The 24,823-nt window shown below is 35.7% G+C and overlaps 1 protein-coding gene across 3 annotated transcripts in view; it reads right to left on the bottom strand.

Moving 5' to 3' along the window:
• The window catches only part of Lztr1 (Leucine zipper like transcription regulator 1), a 510,326-nt gene that overhangs the window by 255,793 nt on the left and 229,710 nt on the right, over window positions 1–24,823 (bottom strand). For all 3 annotated transcript variants that reach the window (XR_016548176.1, XM_090391043.1, XM_090391044.1), the window contains exon 11: window positions 7,222–7,425. Coding sequence is in view for 2 of the 3 variants with exons in the window: in XM_090391043.1 (XP_090247169.1) it covers window positions 7,222–7,425 (204 nt within the window). In the remaining variant the exon portion in view is untranslated. The remainder of the gene's footprint in view (window positions 1–7,221; window positions 7,426–24,823) is intronic.

Here is a 24,823-nt window from a genome sequence, read left to right as displayed (position 1 = left end):
AGGCTAAACAAAGTAGGAGTAAAATGGAAATGAAGAGATTAAGCATGAAATCTGGAAGAAGGCATTGTAGAGGCAACAGAAGATGAATGATGATAATGATCAGTTGCATGAAGAGTACAAAGAGTAGGCCAGGAGGGTAACTCGGTTGGTAAAGGCAGCAAAAGTGCAGTATGAGAAGAAATTAGCCAATCAAGTTAAAAACAATCCTAGTGGATTCCTTCGATATCTGGCAAGTAGAAGGAATCCACTAGGATTGTTCTTAAGGGCCAACAATCTTAATGAGCAATAACATATATGAGGAATTAAGCAAACTTGATATTAATAAGCCAATAACAGTTGACAGTATATTGCCATGTGTCTTGAGAGAAGACACATGGCAATATACTGTCAACTGTTATTGACAGTATAGAATTAATGGCACCTTTGGCACAACTAATTAACATAAATCTTGCAATAGGGAGTCCCAAAGGAATGGAAGATGGGAATTTTTTTTTTTTTTCGTTTCACAAAGGGGAAGGGGGATAAGACTATGGCTACAAATTATAAGCCAATCTGTGTCTAGAGTTGTTGTTAAGGTATTAGAGAAGTTGGTGAAGACTAAGATTCAGAAGTGGGTTGATAATAGCAATATTCTTTATGATGGTCACCATGGATTTGCTATAGGGAAGGTCATGTTTCAGCAACCTGCTTATGTATCACAACAAAGTGTCAAATTCACCCGATAAAGGAAATGCATATATACGATAGTGTAGTTGGATTTTTCAAAGGCCTTTGATAGCCTGTCACATGACAAGCTAGTAGCTAAACTGAAATAAATGGGATTATATAACAGACTAGTAAGATGAATAGCTGAATGGCTGTCAGACAGGTATCAGCCGTTGCATATGGAGTGGAATCCCAAAGGAGAAATGTCACTAGTAGAGTGCCACATGGATCTGTTTTTGGGACTATTATTGTATAACTTGTACTTTAAATGACACTGGGGTCGACTTAACTGGGGATGTGCAGCTGATTGGCAAACAGCTGCACATGTGAGTTTGCCAACACTCACATATTCGATATGCGAGTGGGCAAATGATTGGAGCTATCAGTTTAATGTTGAAACAAGATCTTAAAATTTGGAATGCAGAGTATATACAATTAATGGAGAAATTTTGAAGGAGGTGAGGAGATGCAAGTTCTGAGAGTGATTGTGGACAGAGAGAGAGATTTGAAGTTTAGGGGTCACACTGCTAAAAGTGTAAGAACATCCCAAAGGATTATGGAAATAATGAGGAGGACATTTGACATGCAGAAGCAAAGAGGTTATGGTTTCCTTGTATAAGGCTTTGTTCGTTCTACACATAGACTACTATGTACATCTTTGGTCACATGGTTTTCAGAGGGTTGAGGATGCATTGGAGAAGGTCCAGGAAAGGTTTACTAACTTAGGTCTATGGAATGTCAGATATGAGGAGAGATTGAGGGAATGAAACTTACAGAGCTTTGTGAATAAAAGAAGAGGGGATATGAATGAGATATATAAGTTAGTGAGGAGTTATTACCAGATTAATGTGGAGAAGATATTTCATAGAGTAGAGAGAGAGGCAAGGGTAGAAGCAGAACTACAGGCCATCCATGGAAGCTGTATAAGGAGAGTGCGAGCACAGGAGCGAGAAGCAGGTTTTTTGCTTAGAGAGTGACTGGTGCATAATGCATTGCCTGAAAGTGTTGTGAGTGTGGAAACTGTGAATGGGTCCAAGCATGGCTCAATGCTCTTTTGGTATGAGAGAGTAAAGACCTCCCGTGATAAGTTGTTTGACTCCGTGGAGGTCAGATATTAATAATAATAATAATCTTGCACAGTCATGCAATTTCACCTTTTCTCATTAAAGTTATACAAATTTCATGTTTCAAGAATTTACAGGTAATCCCTGTATAACACGGTATTCCTACAACACAGTTTTGCTCTAACATGGTTTGAGAATTGGGGAAATCCCTGTACAACACGGGACGTGATGAGAGCTTTTAGGAGCAAGCTCCATCTCATTCGATATTTTTCATTCGAGCATGTATGTCATGTCAGATTTGCATACAGAATTTTAGAATTTATTAGAATTTTAAATTTATTTTATTCGTGGAATATTAAATATATTTTAAGACTTTCACTGTTTTCTTCCTTGTACTATTCTTTGTATGTATTATTGAACCTTTTTTAAAGAAGTGTTAAATATTTCTTTTTTGTGAATTAATTTGTAGCCCTGAACAGAAGTGTTAAACATTTCTTTTTTGTGAATTAATTTGTAGCCCTGAACAATGTCTGACGGAAGTAAAAAAGTACCTCTTAAAAGACATTTCATCTTGCTAGAATTAAAAATACAGATTTTGGATTGTCTTAAAAAGGGGGAAAAAGTTTCACATGTTGCAAAAACCTTGGATTTAAATGAAGCAACAATCCAGACCATACAGAAAAATGAACAGAAAATTAGAGCTTCCATTGCTGCAGGTTGTTCTATCTCATGATGACAACTCGTCCCAGAGCACCAATACTCGAAAAAGTGAAAAAAGCTCTTAGTATTTGGATTGATGACTGCTCAAAAAAACAGATCGCACTAGACACCAATGTTAAACATAAAGCTTTAAATATTTACAACTACTTAAAAGAAATGGAGAATCTGCTATTAACCCCAACTTTGTTGCTAGCAAAGGTTGGTTCAGCTGTTTTAAAAAATGCCTTTCATTACAAAACATAAAAATACAAGGGGAAAGCACATCAGATGATAATGAAGCTGCCAAAACTTATCCAAAGGAAGTGCATATTATTATTGAACAGGATAGATGTAAAATACACCGGATTTTTAATGCCGACAAGATGAGCCATAGGTGGAAAAAAATGCCGAAGAGAACATTTATTTCAAAAAACGAAAAAGTTGCACCAGGTTTTGAAGCATCAAACGACTGTGTAACATTACTTATGTGCAGTAATGCTTCAGGTGATCACATGGTAAAACCCATGCTAGTTTATAAATCCCTCAATCCTTGTGCAATGAAAAACCTAAATAAGAGTGCTTTACCAGTATATTGGACGGCAAATAAGAAAGCTTGGTTAACTACTGATTTATTTAAAAAATGGTTTCTAAACTGTTTTGTACCAAGTGTGGAAAACTACTTAAAGCAGAAAAACCTAGATTTTAAAGTTCTACTGATATTGGATAATGCACCCAGCCATCCAAAAGATTTAAATCACCCAAATGTCAAAATAATTTTCTTACACCAAATACAAGTTCATTACTTCGACCGTTAGATCATGGAATTATAGCTACATTTAAAACTAATTACATCAGGAAATGGTTGCAATGGGTTTTGAATAAAGTCGACAATGAATCTATCGAAGTCATGGAAACTTTTTACAATTTTGGACTGTATTAATCTTATAACTTCATCCATCAAAGAAATAAAACCAACAATGTTAAATGCCTGTTGGAAAAATATATGGCCAGAGTCAGTTTAAAGCAAAAATCTAATCAAGCCAGCAGAAAACAGAAGGGATGCAATAATAGAACTTGCTAAGTCTCTAGGAGGGGAAGGTTTTAACAATATGAATGTCGAAGATATTCAAGAATTACTGGTGGAAGAAGAGACTGATGAAGCAAATTTGGTGGAAATGGCATCTGGGATAAACCAATTAATTCAGAGGACAACAGCACAGATGGAAACGATGAAGTTAAACATTTTACCCTAAAAAGCATAAAGAAAGGCCTAGACTTAGCTGAACAACTGGAGTTATATTTTCTAAATGAAGATCATTTCACTGAAAGAAGAAGCACATAATTTAAGAGAGAACTTCACAAGTGCTTAGCTCCATACAACAAAATTTAGATCTCTCTCAACTAAAAGCAAACAATCGAAAATAACAGATTTTTTGCAAAAAGTAGAGCATAGAACTCAAGATGCTGCTGAAGAAGGCTCAGAAGATGAGGATATTTTGCCAGAAAGAAAACGCCCTAGTTTAATGGTGCTTAGTAGTGATGCCGAAGAAAACATTATGTAATAAAAATAATATGTAATACTTTTGATCAATTATTGTTTTAATAAACATACATTTCTCTTAACCTACACAAATTCACATAACACAGCATTTTTTAGGAACCTAACGACCATGTTATGTGGGGGTTACCTGTATTTATAAAAATTAATAAACAATGTCCATTTGAATACAGAAAAGGAGCAGAAAAAGACACACCATTTCAAAAATGAATTTCTCAAAAGTGATTGATACCTTTGAATGTGAAATAACTAAGGAAAAAATTCTTTATTTATATGAAAAGGCGATATAATTAAATGTAAAATTTTGTAAAATAAATTCCATTTTATAGAAATAAATTTGGACTATTTTTTTCTTTGTGTGTGTGTGTGTGTGTGTGTGTGTGTTGGGGGGGGGGCACCAACTAGCCATCTAGCCAATGCAATGATGTGCCTTAATATGTCTGAGAGAAATATAATAAGAATTTCTATTCGTGTGTTATTAATCTTGAAAATACATATGACAGATGCTAATGGAAAGCTGCTTGCAATGCTGAACCATATGGTGTAAAGAGAACCTCAAAACTGCAATATGATGACTAGGCTTCAATTCTCTAAAGATCAGTCACTCCAGACACACCATCCATCCATCTGATTGATGGTCTACCCCTTCCTCTTTTTCCAAAACTTTACCTTCTATTACTTCTGAGAAGTCCTCCTTCCATCCTTTCAATGTGTCCAAAATATTTTAACTTTCATCTGCCAATATCCTTCAGGATGCTCAAAGTTCAACTGATCTTTTCTAACACCCAATCATTTGTACGCCTTTCAGTATATGATATCCTCAACAGCTTTCTGTAACACTATATCTCAAAAGCAGCCATCCTTTTCTTATCTGACTTCTTTAAGTTCCAAGTCTCACATCCATAAGTTGATGTTGGAAAACCAGCAGCATCCAAAATCCTCAACTTTGTTCCTGTGGAGACAGAGCCATCTTTCCAGATTTTAGACAAGTCTCTGACTGTTGTTTTTAGCCATTCCTAATCTTCTTCTGAACAGAAATTCTTCAGATTAATAATGGATCCCAGGTACTCAAACTTGCTGACTTCCTCAATTCTTTTTTCATTAAGGTACACTTGTTTCTCAGGAGCTTCCCTGTCTGTATTTCCTTTGAGACCCACCATCTTTGTCTTACTAGGATTGAGCTGAAGTCTTCTGTTCTTACTAATCTCATAAACTTTGTAAAGAATTTGTCCCAGTTCTTCCTTGTCATTAAAGAGGAGGATTGTATTATCAGCATACCTCAGATTACTGGTCAATCTACCACCATTCCTTATTCCTGTCTTGATCTCATCCAATGCTACACACGATGTCCTCATCGCAGATACTAAACAAGTGAGGAGAAAGTAGTCATCCTTCCCAAACTTCCTTTCCAACCTGAAGCCAATCAGTTAATCCAACACCTGTTCTTACCATGAGTCCTTGCTCCCTGTACAAGTTAGCTATCTCTGTCTAAGACAAAGAATCTGATCTCTAGTACCCTGACCTTTTCTAAAACCTGCTTGTTCCTACAGGACTATTAATTTAATATCTCACTCAAGCAAGATTTTATTAAAGATCATTCTAAATAGGATTGAGGCCAAAGATGAGGCAGAGATATTAAACTAATAGACCTATAGTTCATGCAATCCTTCATATTTCCCTTCTTATCTTTGGTATTAAAACTAACTTCTTCCAGTCTGAAGGACATCATTCTGTCTCCCATATCTTTGTAATCAATCTATGAAACACTCTTATCCCTCCATCCCCTGCAGCCTTATTTAACTATGCTGGGATTCCATCTACCCCCGGGAGCTTTATTGCTATTAAGCTGTTTAACTGCTTTTTCAACCTCATGCCTAAGTGGAGGAAGTTTCAAATTGAAATTTTTTCTGGTGAGAGGACTCCTCCAAATTTTCTTTATCCTCTCTGTAGTACAGTTCCTCATGGTATTCTTCCTATCTGTTTTTGATTTCTAGTTCTTCTAGTACTGCTTCATTCTTGCTCCTCGCTTTCTGATGCAAATATGTAGGATTTCATCACCACCACAATCCAAAAAGAAACTTGGGTTTTTAACCATACACCATTGATAAAAACCGACAATAGAACAAACAATAATACTTTAAATTATGCTATATGGATCATATCATCCTCTTAAAGAAATCTGTTATCAGTCTTCAAGAACATTTAGACAAATTCTAAATGTTCTTGAAAGCACCTGCTGCCGGAATAAATTTAATATGAAAATCAGTAGTAAACATAAAAAACTACAAAAACAGACAGGAGAAATAGAATCACAATTCTGGGAAGTGAACTATCAAGTATATTATACATTGTAAGCACAATTTTTAGTGAATATTACAAAATCAAAATAGATATATAATAGAACAAGCCAAGCTAATTTGGTGAAGCGAGTTAAATACATTTGTATGGGCAATAAGAGAGATCAAACAGCAAGCTAGCCTATATAAGATGGTGTTCAGATCAGTTTTAACATACGAATTATAAAAACGGATTAGAAATTAAGAATTAATCGTTGATTAAAGATTGCAAACCACATATATGAAAATGCTGAGAAAACTCAGAGGAGCAAAACTGGTAGCTTCAATGACAAAAGAAAATACAACTGAAGATATTACAAAAAAAAGAACCAGACATTATGTTATCTGTACATACACATTCTTGAATAATAATAACAACATAACAATAGTGAGAAATGAAAGATTAACAAAAACAAGTGGGTGAAACAAAAATTCCAGAAAAAGATGAAATCAGAGACCTGATGAATAACAGACATTTCAAAGTAAACTGTTGACTTGAAATTAGACTGTCATAACATATGATACACTTTGTTGAGGATATGCATGAGAAATGAGGATGTTAATGTCGTCTCTAATGGATATCTTAAAGATCTGTACTATGATAAAAATTAATTATATTTTTACATATGAATTGAATTTATATGTAAAATTATTACATATTACTTTTTACATATGAATTGAATCTTGTTAATATATTGTTGCCTATTTCTTGAATAATTCACTCCTCTAAGAGTTATATTTAAAGAATGTGGCCATTATTATTACTGGGATTGTTAGTAATAGCATTAGAACATTCATAGGTCCTCACTGTAAGCAATAATACTGAATAATTCAAGACCATGAAATGAAAAACACTTACACGGCCAACTACAAATTCAACATCACAAAACTGCTGACTTTCTAACAATCGACCAAAATCCTCATGAAGCGTGCACTTTGGATAGCAAGAAAACTGAAAGCGATACATTTCTCCACTACGTACATTATTGTCCACTGTACCTCCAAATATGTACATAGCATCCCCTATCACAGCAGCTGCATGAAATAAGCGACCAGAGGGAACCTGTAAAAAAGTATATAAAAATATATGAATAACTATACAAACAAAATCTTGGTTAAATTAATTTTTTATTTCAAGTAATTCACAGGTTATTTTGGAGGGATGAAGAACTGTGGAAAAGCAATTTAGAAAAAATCACACACATAACCAAAGCATAAATACTTTAATAAAATTAAATTGCTAATATATAGATATTTGGCTTGAGCATTGCAAATCATATTCAGCATACAGTAACAATGGAGAATTCAAATACAACACATTGAAACATGTGCTCTGAATGATATTTATCTCATCATGTTATCTCTTTGGGTCAAACATCAACAACTCAAAACTTATCATGCTAGACCACCAAGGATATATGGTGACGTATCTAACTTATGTAAAACTGGATTTCCCCCCCCCCCCCTACACCAAATGATGATCCATACAGAGTTGAACATACAAAAGCTCTAAATTCCTTTCTTACCTCTTCATTCCTTTTATCAGCCATTCCTATTCTTTTATTAAATAAACAGAATTTATATCTAAAATTAAAGACTTAAAAATTCAATTCATCTGATATGATCAGTTTTGACATGAACTCACTCTTCACCAATGTTCCCTTGTATGACACCCATGAATATTTATCTCCCAAATTTCAACCTGACATTGTTAACTTTTTAATCTGTTGTGAATTCAAGATATTTGCATATGGAGTGTCAAACTAGATAAAAAAATAGACAGAACTGTCATGGACTCACCACTATCTCTGACTTTAACCTTTTAACTAGAACATTTAGAAGAAAATATATCTTCCCTAAATTCTAAACCCTTGCTCTGGATCCACTAAATGGATGATGTCTTCATTATCTGGAATCACATCTTCCTGCAAAAAATTAACGATATACATTATTTTTTATTATTATTTATATAGGTATTCCATGGAGACAAAAGACTCATTGCAGGAGACCCACACTATCCATTAACACAATACCTATCATGCATCTTCAACAACTTATTCACTGTTGGGGTGCTCACAACCACCTCTGGTAATCCATTCCACTCATTCACTATTCTCCACGTAAAGAACCTAGTCCGCACATCATTACTAACCACACTCTTAGACAACTTCCAAGTGCAACCCTTTGTTTTCCCCTCTATTCCTCATGTATTAAAAAATGTCTTTTGTGCCTATCATATTCCCTCTCTTCTGCCTGTCAGCTAAACTCTGCAATTCACATATCTTCAATCTATCCTCATAGGGAATATTCCACAGACCTGTCATCCGCTTGTTTCTGAATCATCTCCACTGCATCATGATACCTAAGAAATTCAAGTGACCAAATATGTGCACAGTAGATCTGTGCATCATGTGGCTGAATCATAGCCTTATAAAGAGGGATTAATAACCTCCCTATCTTTATTTGTTAATGTGTTCTTCAACACCCAAGTAACCTTCTGAGCTATTTTGCCAACTCTTGCAATATGTCGGAGAGCCTCCATAGCTCAGTCAGTATAGAAGAAGCCCTTTGGTCAGAAAGATCTGGGTTCGATTCCCATCTAGGATGTGAGGAACCTTTATTTGGTCTCTTTCAATTAAAGGTGAGTTAGCCGGTTGCATATGAAGGTAGAGTGTTTTCCCACCTATAAACTCAGGTTTTTCGTCTCTCAGAACAGGCAAACTGGCCCCCATGAACAAACATGGATCTAGTCATAAAATACATAAATATTCCTCATCAGGAGAGCTCAATCTTCCACCCGAAAGGGACGGGGCAGGGTAGAAAGGGGGGGACCATACGAATATTATTATCACCCCCAGATCCCTAGCCTCATCAATTTTCTGTAATCTAGAATCATCAATATGATACGAAGTATGTAACCTTTTCATTCCATATTTACAACATTAAATTGACAACCATTGTCCTTTGCCCACATTATTTAATTTTGCCTACAATTTATTTAAGTTATCCTACAAGATATCTATATTGCTCTTATCAACTATTGTCTTCCCCAGTTTTGCATCATCAGCAAACAACTGAATATCCCTCCCCACCAAAAAAATCTTCTGCTATATCATTAATGTACAAATTAAAAAGTAGTGGTCCTGGTACAGATCCATGGGACATTCTACTGGTCACACTCATATGTGGTGTTCTGTCAAACGCCTTTGGAAAGTCCAGCAGTATCGCAATGTAGCCATTTTCTTTATCCAATTCCACTGTCACCTTATCATAAAATGTGAATAAATTACTGAGATTACAGAGGCAGGACCTCCCTTATACAAAGAGCCTACATGTCTGTTCATCACAAATATCTCCTCAGCAAGATATTTTATTATTATTATTATTATTACATAACACCTCCAGAGAGTTCAAAGACTCATCAAGGGAGGGCACCTACTCTACAACTCTCTGTCACCACCAAACCGCAACAACCTTCATCATCTACACCAAAAACAACCACCACTAGTATTTTCACAGACACTCAAAACATCCATGCCCATGGTGGGATTCGAACCTGTAGCCTTTTGGCTGGAGAGTGGATACGCTAACCACTCGGCCAACCAGACTGACATATTCATTAACCATTTTCTCCAAATTCTACAACCAATCCCATATATTAAGGGCACTTCTGAGCGCTTATCTCATGTTCTTCAGAATTTTCAACTTTTTGCCACATACAAAGCAATCAACAAATCACATATTTCTGTCATCGCCTAATGAGAAATTTTCTGCATGATTTCTACCTAGTATCTATCAAATTGCACAAAAGTGCAATTTATTCTAATTTGGACAAATGGGTTAATCACTTATAAAATACCAGTTATATATTAAATTTCTTAAATGTCTCAAGATTGACCTTGCAGAATGTAGGATTAAACACAATAGGAGGATTCTTTGGAATAATGCAAAGTTGGTACAGAGAAGCATATGAAAAATTAAAATGTCTCTTCAAATAGTGTGATGAAGTTCTACATTCTCAAAACCTAAATCTCAATGATGGACTAACTATACCCCAAATCGGGGAAACTGACATTAACAACAGTATGTTTTTTTTTTTTTAGGATCTTAATAGTTTAACAGTTTATAACCTGTCTCTCTCGTGACTATACCTGATAAAATAACCATTGTAGCATGCAGTTTCAAATGTGTTATATTTGAAATTCTTATATTTGAAATGTGTTTACATTTTCATTGTAAAGTTAAATTATTAACTTTACAATAAAAATGATTTGTGATAATAACAAACTGAAATAACTGTATATTCACTAATTAATTTTATTAAATTATCCTTACTGTGGTCAGTCAAATGCTTATTTCTTTCTAAATGGATTTCTATTTACAAATATATATATGTTACAATTAAAGTGATAAATCCGGATATTATTCATAATTACCAGTTAAAGTGAATAATTCCTAGAGGAGTCTGGTAAATGTAATAAAAACATGTTTATAGGTTTTATATATAGGTTTTCATTCTCAATAGAAATTATAACAGCTTAGGTTAGGTTAGGTTATAAAGTTTATAACCTAACCTAACCTTTATTAGTTTATAAAGAAAAAAGTAAGAAAGTACTTCTTTTGCACTCAATGAAATCAGAAATCATTATAAACTAACCTAACCTTTACCGGTTGGAAATCATTATAAACTAACCTAACTTAAACTCACCTGGATGTCGCATGTCGAACCAGAGTGTAGTCGTAGTTTGTCGTGGGCAGATTAATGGGGATGAAAGATAAACGTTGTTGTGCGCCGAGCTTAATGATTGTGGGCAGATAAATGGGGATTATAGATAAACGTCGTTGCAGTATCTCTTTCCTCATCAATGGAGAAAAACACTGATCAGTTCCTCTCTGATTTATCTATCATTCCCATTCATCTACCCACAACAACTTTTATTTGTTATCCCCATTTATCTGCCCGCTATCATTAAGCTCGGCCCACAACAACGTTTATCTTTCATCCCCATTAATCTGCCCAGGACAAACTACGACTACACTCTGGTTCGACATGCGACATCCAGGTTAGCTTAGGTTAGGTTAATTTATAATGATTTCTGATTTTATTGAGTGCAAAAGAAGTACTTTCCTTACTTTTTTCATTATAAACTAATCTAACCTAACTTAAACTACCCTAACCAATAAAAAGGTTAGGTTAGGTTAGTTTATAATGATTTCCAACCGATAAAGGTTAGGCTAGTTTAGTTTATAATGATTTCTGATTTCATTGAGTGCAAAAGAAGTACTTTCGTTACTTTTTTCATTATAAACTAACCTAACCTAAGCTGTTATAATTTCTACTGAGAATGAAAACCGATATAAAAAACCTATAAACATGTTTTTATTACATTTACCAGACTCCTCTAGGAATTATTCACTTTAACCTGTTCAAGTGATTAATTCTAATTATTCACTTTAACCAGTAATTATTAATAATAACTGGATTTATCACTTTAACCATAACATATATATATATATACACATGTGTGTGTTCTTGTTTTTATCCTTTACTGAAACATGAGTAAACAAAAGTTTTCACAAGTACGCTATGATCATTTACCTTTTGTTACCTGATTCACAATGTATCTCGGGTCATTTGTAACAAACAACACTATCAACTAATCTACATTCTCACCCTGCTTCATTACCATAATCTGTTCCCTTTTTGTTCTAAGATGGTGTAATTTCATAATGGCACTGGAATAATGGCCATAACTCCAAACAATCACATGGAATTGTAGTGTTTGTAGTTATGGCAGAGGCAACTAAAGCTAGTGTATTATGTCTGTAGCTGTTCATTCTTCTAGCCAATTTGCCTGTTTTGCTAAACACTGAGGTAAATGAACAGGAGGAGGTGTTCAGCATATTAAAAAATATAGATGTGAACACAAGCAGTGGGATTGGATGCATATCAGCCCATATACAATATGAATGTGCAAGAGAATTGGCATTGCCTCTGACGAAGTTGTTTATTCTAAGTCTCAGTTCTGGCAAGGTTAAAAGGGAGTGGAAAGAGGGTAAGCTAGTATCAATGCCTAAATGTGTCTCCAAGACATAGGTAGCAAACTACAGACCAATTAATACACTGGTAGTGATTGTTAAAGTATTGGAAAAGTTGGTGAAAGGTAAAATACAACAGTGAGTGGATAGATGTGATACTTTACAGTGGGCAGCATGGCTTTGTAAAGGGTAGGTCCTTTCTTAGCAACTTATTCACATTTTATAATAAATGTGACAACAGAATTGGACCAAGGCAACAGCTACACCATGATACTGCTTAACTTTACCAAGGCAACTGACAAAATAATACCACATGGAAAACTACAAAAAAACTGGAGAGGATGGGAATGGATATGAGGCTAGCAGTATGGATAGTGGCTGACATAGATGGCTGAAAGACAGACACCAGAGAGTAGTATTTGGTGGAGTGGAGTCTAGGAGAAATATGGTGGCTAATGGAGTAACTCAGGGTTTGGTACTAGGGCCACTACTCTTTAATTTGTATACCAATGAATAGAGAAAGATTTAAGAGAGGATATTGAGTTGTATGCTGATGACGCAAAACTGGGTAGGGCAATAGCTGATAAAGGTGATGTAGATATCCTGAAGGATGATTTAAATAAATTGGCATAGTGGGCAAAGGATAATTATTGTCAATTTAATGTTACAAAATGTAAGGCTACGCACTTCGGGTTGAAAAGGTTGCATATGGTGTATCATATCGATGGTATCTGTTTGCAGGAAATTGATGAGGACTTGGGGATAATGGTGGACAAAGAGTTAAAGTTGGTATAATAGCTCAATGAATTACTTGGATGTTGAAAAACATGCAAACAAGTAAAGATAAGGAAGTATTATCCCTCTTTAAAACTATGATTCGGCCACATCTCGACTACTGCACAAAAATTAGTCCCCTGGGTTTCTTGCGGACCAGGAGATGGTCGAAAAGATTCAGAAACGAGTGACCAAGATGGTGACAGAGGTCTGTGGAATACTCCCTACGAAGATAGATTGAAGGTTTGTGAGTTGCAAAGTTTAGTTGACGGTCATAAAAGATGGGACATGATAGAAACTTTTAAGATATTAAAGCAGTTTTGAAAAATTGATATAAGTGACAAACAGAGAACTAGGTCCCATCCATGGAAGAGTTGTGTAAGAGTATGGTTAGTATGGCTGTGCAGACCAGATTTTTTTTTTTTTTTTGCATGCAAAGTGGTGAGAGAGTGGAATGGATTGCCAGAATTGGTTGTGAGTTTCCTGATGGTGATTGGATTCAAAGAGAAGTATGATAGGATTTGTGTGTATGATGGTTGATTTGGGTCTCCTGCGATGAGTCTCCAAACCCCATGAAGATGGCATAAATAATAATAATATCAAAGAGTTGTCTGAGAGATATCAAAGAGCCAATACTGTGGTATTTTAAGAGGATTTGAATAAGATGGAAAGGTGGTGAATGAATGCACATGTCAATTTAACAGAAGTAAATGTAAAGTTTTGAAATTTTGAATCCACTATTGACGAAACTATACAGCAGAAAGTGGAGGAGGGAGTGATGGTGAATAGAAATTTGAAGATGAGATATTTGAGAAGATGGTGAAGGAAACTCAGAAGACTGCTGCCATACTCAGATTGATGTGGACTAGCAGAAATAAGAGGGTGGTTCCATTGCATAAAGCCATGATCAGATCACAACTGAATTACTCTACTCAGATTCAGTAAATGGGATTTGAAGGGTATAAAATAACTCTGGAGATGGTACCAAGGCATATAATAAAAATGACATCAGGACTGCAATATGTTGATTATAAGGATAGGATGAGGGCATGTTATCTGTAGAATTTGGCAGATAGAAGATAAGAGGGTATCATGACTGAGACATTTAAGCTGCCAAGGGGTATTTACCTGCCCCCCATTTTCTTTTATGATGAGCCCACATGAAATGTCATAGAAACTATAACACTATAGTGCCATGTGTGGGGGAGTAATTAAGGAGAAAGAGGTGGTCCACTGATATGTTTCTTAAAGACTTGAAGGTCATACTCAGTGGGAAAAACTATATGGGGAAGATCATTCCAAAGAATAGAGGTGGATGGAATAAAGGAAGATCATGAGAAATTTGTTTGGTATGTTTGGAGTTGGACAAGTATCGGTATTGGCTATTGGCTACAGTTCTTATATGGTTAGAAGAAAGTGGAGGAATGGTAGTAGCAATTCAGAGGAGCAATCTCCATTAAAGTACCTATAGAAAAGGCACAGTGCAGAAATAGAGTGCCTATGGAAAAGCGACTGAAAAGAATCTGTGAGGGAAGGGTTAAGCAAACTCCACCCCCCCCCCCCTTTTCTGAATATCATCAAGAATTCATAGGGATATTTTGTATGTACCATTCCAAACATGGGAACAAGATTTCAAGGTTTGTTGGATCTAATACTTATAAAGTGTGAGGAGAAAGGAAGAGAAGGACATTTTGAACAGAAAAGAATACCAAGGGTTTTAGAGTCTGAGGAGACAATGTATTGTAATATGTTCATGCCAGGATAAATTGGATGTGATATTCAACCTAAGAAGAAAAAGTTGATCTTGAAAGAAAATTGGAACATTATCAAAAGTAAGAGGGAGTGAGGTAGGATCTTACTTGCAGGTAATAAGGCAGCCCTAAGTTTTTATGACATTGAACTAAGTTATGGCATTGGCTAAGTTATCTTCATCCCATTTGAGGATGTTGACAAGATCAGTAATTAAGTCATTGGTCATAAAAGATCTTGAGGGGTCTATCATTTGAGTATTATAGGATTTCTTGAATGAGGAAGAGGCATGAAGAGTACTGTCATCAGCAAAGCTGTGAATATAATTTGAAGTCAGAGAGAGAGAGGGAGAGTAGCATGATGTAAAGGAGGAAGTTTGTGGGTGAGAGTACAGAACCCTGGGATTTTCCCACATTGACAGAGAAGTTTGATGAGAGGAAGCCAACCACCATTACATGTAATGAACAACCAGTGAGGAAGCTGGCCATCCAATCACAGAGTGCAGGCAGGAGGCCATAAGATGGTGGCTTGTTTAGGTCTCAATGCCAGACATGATCAAATGCCTTTGAAATATCAAGAACGATAACATGGGCCTCTCCAAATCTTTCCTTGACTTGTGTCGAAAGGTGGATAATATTAGCTAGGAGGTCAGCTTTAGAACAAGAATGGCAGAATCTATATTGGTGATTCCTAATTAACTGATGAGTCTCCAAGTAGTGAAGAAGCTGGTTGTTGACTATCTTCTCCATCACTTTTGAAAGTACTGAGGTGAAAGCAATGGGACTATAATTAGATGGCTGACTTTTGTCTCCCTTCTTTTGGATACAGGTTGTAGGGCTTGCTTCTGTGCTGTTGGTAGGTGTCAATAGAATATGATAACTTATATATGGGGTGATTAAGGGTCAAAGCTGTATAACTGAGAGGAGACCTCCACATAGCCTTTAAAGGAATGCGAAGAACCAACCAGGGCTTCTGACCTAATGTTCAATCCTCACCTTCTCGTGGTGCACCATGTTGGGTATCTACTTGGATACTGAATGAACGAGGATGGGCTGGCTATTTAGGATTTAGCCGACAAAATTGTATTCTTATTGGTTAAACCAAAATAAAAAATGATGGTACAACATGACAAAATTTCATGCTGGCTAGGGTGTCGCTTGGTTAAACAAGGCCCCCGTTGTTTTCGCCAGGGAACCAGGGCGAACAGCGAAAAGTCAGCTACTGGAACAAATCTGAAAACAAACCGCAACTCAACATCACCAGAGTTAAAGATAGGTACTATCAACGTAAGAAGCCTGAATGGCAAAGAAATGGAGCTAGCTGAGGAATTAGATAAGAACCAGATCGACATAATAGGGGTGACTGAAACAAAAAAAAACCAAAACTGGTGAGATCTTTCTGAGCAATAAATACAAAATGTTATATTCAGGCAATGACAATCAAGGAAAAGAAGGAGTAGCCATAGTATTCAACACAAGATACGAGGCTAATCTTCTTGAATGGCAGGCAGTCTCAAGTAGAGTAATGTGGGCAAATATGAGAATGGGGAACTGGACAATGAGACTTATTTGTGCCTATGGTCCCACAGAAGGTTCTAATAAGGTAGAAGTGGAGGAATTTTTTGAGGCTTTAGAAAAAGCACTGACAAAATGAAAAAGGAAAAGTTGGTCCTTGTTAGGGATCAAAATAGCAAAGCAGGAAATGATTGTGAGACATACAAAAATATTTTGGGAAAATTTGGAGAAAAGAGCAAAGCTAATAATAATGGCAAATATCTGTTGGATTTTTGCTCAGGACATGGACTGGTTATTACTAACAACATGTTCCAACATAAAAATGTGCACAAATTCACATGGAGAGAAGAGGCAAGGAATAAGAAAAGTCTCATTGACTATGTTATTGTTGATAGTGATGTTTTCTCCCTGGTGCAGGACACCAGAGTGTACACAGGATTTGAAATTGGAAGTGATCACTATTTAGTCTTGAGCAGGATAATATTGAATTTCATATTGAAAAGAATAACATGTATGAAAGTTTTAAAGCGAATAAAAGTTGAGCAGCTCTCGGATGTGAACTGTAGACTAAAATACACAAAGATTATTGAAGAAAAAATGAAAGAGTTTGAGAACAGGAATCAAACCTTGGAGATTCAGTGGCAAACTCTGAAGAAAACAATGATTGATTCTGCCAGAGAGGCATGTGGTGAGGTTGTCTGCAAGAATAAAAAAATCAGAACTACCTGGTGGACACAGGAAGTTAAAGAGGCAGTGAAGGAAAAGAAGAAAGCATATCAAAAGTTCCTGGCAAATAAGTCAGCTTGTGCTCTTAGAGAATATAGAGACAAATGCAAGAATGCTAAACACTGTGTAAAACTAGCTAAACAAAAGTCATGGGAGGACTTTGGCAAGAATATAGAAAATAAATATCAAGAAGGTGGCAAAATATTCTGGAGGTTGTTAAAGAAGCTTAGGAATGGAGGAAAGAGTGCTGTAAAAGGAGTTAGAGATGATAAAGGTGACATGAAAACTGGAGAAAAAGATATCCTTGAAGTATGGAGTAATTACTTTGAAAAACTGCTAAATGTAACAAGCAGTGATGACAGCACAATGGTAAAAAACACTGACCAGGCATGCAGGCAGGAATACATATCCATACTTGAAGTAGAAAAAGCATTAAACGCTTGAAATGTGGAAAGGCAACTGGAGTAGATGATATTCGACCAGAAATGCTGAAGTATGGTGGTATAAGAATCTTACAGTGGCTGCACTGCATAGTTCAGAATGCCTGGATAAAGGGACGAATTCCCGATGATTGGAGAAGAGCTCTCATAGTACCCATATATAAAAAGGGAAATAAAACTGAATGTGAGAATTACAGAGGTATTTCCCTACTGAGTGTTCCTGGCAAGATTTATGCAAGTATACTTGAGAAACGGTTGAGAAGAATTGTGGAAGAAAAGCTTGGTGAAGAACAAGCTGGATTCAGGCCAAACAGAGGCTGTGAGGATCAGATCTTCACTTTACGACAAATAGTCGAGAAAGCATGGGAATATAACAAAGATCTGTATTTAAGTTTTGTCAATTTGGAAAAGGCATATGATAAGGTGCCAAGAGAGAGAAGCTCTTCAATACGCTGCAGTTATATGGTGTCAATGGGGCATTATATCAAGCAATACTTAGTCATTATTTGAGTTGTAAGTCAGCAGTTAGAATTGAAGGAAGTACAGGAAGATGGTTTAATGTTAAATCTGGTGTGAGACAAGGATGTACATTATCCCCTCTGTTATTCATTATTTATATGGATCACATTATGAAGGAAAGTGGTATTAAACATGATATCAAAATTGGAGATGTTAATGTCAGCTCTTTGCTTTATGCGGATGATGTTATACTTCTAAATAAATCCGCTTCAAGTCTGCAAGATTCTCTGACTAAATTGAATAGTTGTTGTAATAGATATGGTATGAAGGTCAGCAATAAAAAGACAAAGACAATGAAAATAGGCAGAATCATTGAAAATGTCAACTGTGTTGTGAATGGAGAACCTGTGGAACAAGTAAAACATTTCAGCTACTTAGGCACGAATTTTAGTGAAGATGGTAAATTAAATATAGAAATAGACAACAGAATCAGCAAAGCTGGTATGGTGGGAAGTCAATTGAATAAATTCATATGGAATAAGAGAGAAATTAGTCGCTACACTAAATTAGCTGTATACAAGACAGTGTTCAAACCAGTTTTAACTTATGGATCTGAGAGCTGGGTCAGAAGTAAAACACTTGACCAAAGACTAGAGACCACAGATATGAGAGTCCTGAGAAAGATTATAGGCGTGAACAGATGGCATCAATGGCAATATCATATTAAAAACGAGGATATTAGGAAAGAACTTGATATTGTCAGCATCCAGGAATGCATTAGCAGAGCTAATCTCAGGTGGTATGGTCACCTAAACAGAATGGGCGAGGAAAGATTAGCAAAACAAGTGTTCTCTGCCAGGTTGGCAGCAAAACGACCCAGAGGAAGACCAAGATATAGGTGGATTGATACGGTACAAAGTGCCTTAGACGATAGAAATATAAGATCTGGTAATGTTGGAGTCTTGACAAGTAACAGACTGATTTGGAGGAAAATTGTAGATAGGAAGTTAGTAAAGATATAATTTTTTCATGTAGTACTATCATATCCTGTACACCCCTTGTGGGTACATGGCAGGAATTTGATGATGATGATGAACTTATATATAGGTGATAGAGAACGGGTGTTAATTCTGGATCACAAGTTTTGAGCTCAAGATGGTATTCCTCCAGTTGTGTTCAAAACTTGATACTTATTAGTATCAAGTAATAGTGTTGGAGGTGATTTGCCTTGGTTATCCAGGCAAAAAAGGAGAAAAAAACTGATGCCAAGAGGTCTGCCTTTTTCTTGATTTCTCTTAATCTGAAGGCATTCTAAAGAAATGCACTGTAATTCCAGATCAGCCTTTTAACACAAATTAAAATGCATAACAACACATTGTACTATATATGAAATTATACAAAATCAGTGTATAAATAGTGATAAACAACAACTATTAAGTTATTATTAATTTTTGTTTGTTTATTAATATTCTAAAAACTTATGCACTGTGAAATGAAACATGGCAACAAATTTTTAAAACATGACTTATCCCCATTGAGGGTCATAACAGGATCCATTAGATGTGACATGAAATATATAAAAAAATGTAAGATTTCTAAAACAAATTAATGTTATTCTATTGATAAATGAGGAAGTAAAGATGACCACATCAATGTGTTTTTGTTCAGTAAGCTTTACAATGCTATAAACTGCAGGGTGTTCCTGCCTTTCCAGAATACTGCTTGTTTTCCATCATATAGTTTTCCATGACTGAATGCTGGGAATCCCTGGCTCTCTGTCAGGGACATTATCTTACCTAGATGGCTTCTCATCAGTGTTTGTGTCTTCTAAGATTATTTTCATTTTTTCTATGCATTTTGAAGAGTTCAAAATGACTGTTGAGTTGCCTTTGTCAGCTTTCAAAATTATAATGCTTTTATTCTTTTTAATGTTTTTAAAGCCTTTAATTCTATTTTTAGGGTATTATTTATACGTTTTTTTTTTAGGTTTTGCTTATATAAATATGAAGACTGTTTAAATGCAAAGAAAATCTGCAGCATCTACTGGAATTCTCTGGAAACCTTTTGTCAAAATAGGTCTTAGAAATCTGGTCTGGAGGACAGATGTCACAGACTGGATCGCCAGTGTTAAAGTACATCCATTTGATGACATTTACCGGAAGGTGACCATATGCATTTCTCCAAGCAAAATCCCTCCCCTAAGGGTTAAGTTATGAAACAAAGTGTTATTATCAATGGAAGTTCTTGGCAAAAAAGGTTAAAGATTTGTAAAGGGGATAAAAATCCCTTATTGTTTTTCAGCCAGTATGCGAAACTCTAAGATCGAAAACTACGATCTAAACGTTTCATGCCGACGAACTGTCGGCAGATCCAAGTGTAAGTGACCACTTGGTAGTGCCACACCAAGGCAACTCAATGCAAAGGTGGAGCAAGCTCCCTCACTATTCTTGATATTTTCTCATAATGTAAAAACACACAGCTCCTAGGAGATGTAGTACTGCTTTACATTATGAGGAAAGGTCACTACCCAGACTGGTTTCAACCTTTTTTGAGGTCTCATCAGTGAGTAGCTAGACCTAGATGATATCAAAGTTTAAGTGAAAAAAACTTACATACCTTCGCTATACGAATGCCAGAAAGGTGTGCCACTATATTACATTATAACACATTATAACTAAGATGAAAAGCCAAACGGCTATTTTTTCTGGCGAGGTAAGTAAAGGGGATAAAAATCCCTTATTGTTTTTCAGCCAGTATGCCGTTTGGCTTTTCATCTTAGTTATAATATAATATAGTGGCACACCTTTCTGGCATTCGTATAGCGAAGGTATGCAAGTTCTTTTCACTTAAACTTTGATATCATCTAGGTCTAGCTACTCACTGATGAGACCTCAAAAAAGGTTGAAACCGGTCTGGGTAGTGACCTCTCCTCATAATGTAAAGCAGTACTACATCTCCTAGGAGCTGTGTGTTTTTACATTGTGAGAAAATATCAAGAATAGTGAGGGAGCTTGCTCCACCTTTGCATCGAGTTGCCTTGGTGTGGCACTACCAAGTGGTCACTTACGCTTGGATCCGCCGACAGTTCGTCGGCATGAAACGTTTAGATCGTAGTTTTCGATCTTAGAGTTTCGCATACTGGCTGAAAAATAATAAGGGATTTTTATCCCCTTTACTTATCAACCTCGCCAGAAAAAATAGCCGTTTGGCTTTTCATCTTAGGTTAAAGATTTCTTTATACAAAGATTTGCTTTTATTAAGGGAAAGAATTACAATTTTAGAGCAGAGCACAGAATGTTGTAGTATTAAGAATAATCTCAATTTTTGGACCTGTATAATCATTTACTCCAAACAGTGGGAGATGAAAACCTAGGTAGTATCAGAGAACATCTACACATGTGTGATTGGTCTACAACATTTTATGGATTTTTGAAGCTGTAATGCTTGAATAGAAATACAGCTTCAAAATCCAGAATTTTAATGTTGGAAGCCCAAAGCCTCCATGCTTTTTTGATAGTTGAAGAAATTGCTTTTTATCTTCCTGGTATCAGCTGGACCAAAAAATTGCACATGTTTACTACATATCTGATTTTCTTCAGCTTCTGTAATGTCTGTGATATTTATTATGCACAACTGAGCAGGGAAGATTATGGTTTTAAGATTATGGCTTTAGAAGAAAAGGAAAGCATCCTAATTTTCCAGTCTAAGGTTTCAATATTTTTGTATATAAGTTCTTGAACTGGTAATATTAGGTGTAAGTGGAGAAGGGAATCCCAACCACCCTCTCTCTCTTGGGGTTAATCCAAAGGATATGCTTCCGAGACTGCCCTTTCAAAAACTTTTAATTTTGTCTTATCAGCATTAAAAGTTAATCCACTGATATTGCTGAATTCTTTCAAAATACCAAAAAAGATGAATACGAAATCATTATCCCTCAAACTGCCTACTACATTGTCAGCATATGCTAATACTTTATTTTCCTTCATAGTTGAGGGAACTGTTATTCCTCACACAGCATGTGTATTGTCAAATTCCTGCAAGAAAGATTCAAGAACCAATGCAAAAAGCAATGAACTAAGAGGGCAACCTTGCTCAATGCCTTTTTGAATTTTGACAGGATTTCTTGAGGAGGTGGAACAGAAAGAGATGCCAGACATTATCAAATGCTTGCATAAGGTTTATCAATAGCACTGCCATTGGCTACTTTTTCATATTAACTAGGCAGAGTAGAGTGCATAGTAGAAAGATTAAATTCTACTGCTCAGCCTGGAATTCCATAGATCAATGTGCTTTTAATTATGTATCTCATTCCTACTTTGAACCTGTTACTGATAATGCAGAAAAATATCTTGTAGCCAATGTTAGAATGAGAAATAGGCCTCCAGCTGTTGAATAAAGTATGATATCTATTATGTTTTGGAATGGAAAAGGTATAGCTTGCTACAAATTCACTTAGTATGTGTCCTGTACAGAGAAAAAAGCTAAACAGTATAACTAGAATGGGAAGAATAAAATCTCAGGTCTCATGGTAAAGTTCTATCCCTAGACCGTCAGGTCCCAGCAGCATTCTTTACAGGCTGTGGTAACTTCAGATGCTGTAATGGGTCTGTCGAGCCCGTCTCGGATATGAACAGGAAAGCCATTAATGTTTCAAGAGTTATAATTTCCCACAGTGCTATTGTCTTCAAACAGATTTTTATAGTGTTTATGAGAGGAGTAAAGGGTGTCCTGAGTGGTGGATATGTCTACATTATCCATGCAGATCTCAGTGATAATCTTTTCTTCGTGGAATTTGGCGAACTGTCTATTGAAGAATGCAGCTAAAGGGATATCTGCTAAGTACTGCTGTACTCTTATTTTAAAATTTCTTTCTTCCGCTTCCTTTCCACTTGTGGATATTTCTAATGATGCAGCTGAATTTACATTCGGTCAGTTTGCTATGAACATTTTCTTTCTCTTTATACAGGTCTTTCAACTTTTTTGTTATTTATTTTCACAGTATTCGTGACAACAGAGAATGATAAGAAAATAATATTTATTAACTTATTTGTTGATATTTCACTGGTATTATATCAACAAATAAGTTAATAAATATTATTTTCTTATCATTCTGTGTTGCCATCAATACTGTGAAAATAAATAACATGAACTGTGAACACATAAGCCTTTCCACGCATTTCAACTTTTTTCTTTTGAGGAAATCCTCTTTCTTTTCCAATTCAATCATATTCTATTTTATTACTTGTTTGAATTTTAACCCCATATGTCAGTTCCAGGTAACATTATTCCAGTTTGAACAGAGGATCTGGAGTTTGGTTAAAAAGATCAATAGGAAAGTTGGTGGAATTGCAGAGTCCAAAACTGATCTCAACTTGTTCCATGTAGCAAAATTTAAGAAATGGATGATGATTTGACATGTTGATGTCAAGATGTTTCATCAGAATTACCCTATTTATAAGGGAAGAACAGATATAAATTTGATCAAGATGGCTACCAATACCTTGATTCATGCACATATAAGCCTGGAAATAAGGATTGTGAATCCTCCATATGTCTGCTGGTTGAGCATTGTCAAGACATATTTTTAATTGTGCATATCCCACTTTTCCACTTCTGGGCTGCTGCTCCTATTTCGTATCTTTTTTTAAACTTTTATTTATATGTTACTCCCACCTGTGGAAGGTTATTTGCAAACCTGTAAAAAATCCTTAGCCCATGGTTGGGCTAAGGATTTTTTTGCCCCTATTTTTATCAATTTTATATATATATATTTGTATTTTTAATTTATTTTTTACATAATCTGGAAATCCTGCACTAGAGACCAAACATGAAACTTTTTTCAAGCTGCTTCAGGCCTCCAAAAATCAGGACAGTGGTCTCACACCAGGCGACAAAGTCATCTTCCACCTAAAGACAAACATCCATGCCTACGGTAGGAATCAAACCCACAGCCTGTTGATTGGAGAGTGGCTATCCTAATCACTAATGTGAGTTTTCAATACAATTCCAATCTCCAGCTGTTACGCACCATATAAATATGGCTGCAATTCCTGAAAGAATTTTTGTCTAATTGTTTCATTGGATGGAACATAAACACTTATGCTCCATCCATTACAGATCCAGAGATTCTCCCTTCTGCATCTTTTTGGATATTACAGAATGACCTGGGAGGGGGGGGGAGAGTAAGATCCCCTGCTCCAGCCCTGTTAAATCTTCCAAACCCCCTATAAGAAAGAAGTAGATATCTATCTGTTATAAAGTTTTTATATCTTTATATCTGCAGAAGTATGCTTCTAGGAGAAACAAAAACTTGACTACATGGTATAGCATAAGTTTCCATACAGCTTGTTTAAGGCTTGTACATTTAATGAGGCAATGCAGAAGGAAGATGATATGATTAGTGAAGTGACACTCGTAAGACTTCCAGATTTTTGATGAATCTGATGAGGTCTTCAATCTGCAAACGAGCAACTGTGAAGTCTACTTCTTGTAAATTCTTTTCCAATTTTTTATGGTTGGTTGTTATTATTTCAATTTCATGTCTACTATTCTTGATTTGGAAGCTAGTTATTTTCTTTGCATGTAGATGATAATCTACTGAAAAAACTTTGCATTAATAAATTTTATTATTTTTTCTTTAATTGATCTTGCTTTCCCTTTATTAGCATGAGATTATTCCTCATACTCCATAAACTCTTCTGAGCCTGAGGAGTCTTCATTTGATGATACATAACCATCTCCATCTTTACATTTTTCATCG

This window comes from Typopeltis vanoorti, chromosome 4 (assembly GCF_054136105.1).
Source record: "Typopeltis vanoorti isolate ZY-2024b chromosome 4, IOZ_Tvanoo_1.0, whole genome shotgun sequence".
Classification (NCBI taxonomy): Eukaryota; Metazoa; Arthropoda; class Arachnida; order Uropygi; family Thelyphonidae; genus Typopeltis; species Typopeltis vanoorti.
The sequence above is the reverse complement of the archived record's forward strand: the minus strand, read 5'-3'. Positions and strand labels throughout refer to the sequence as shown.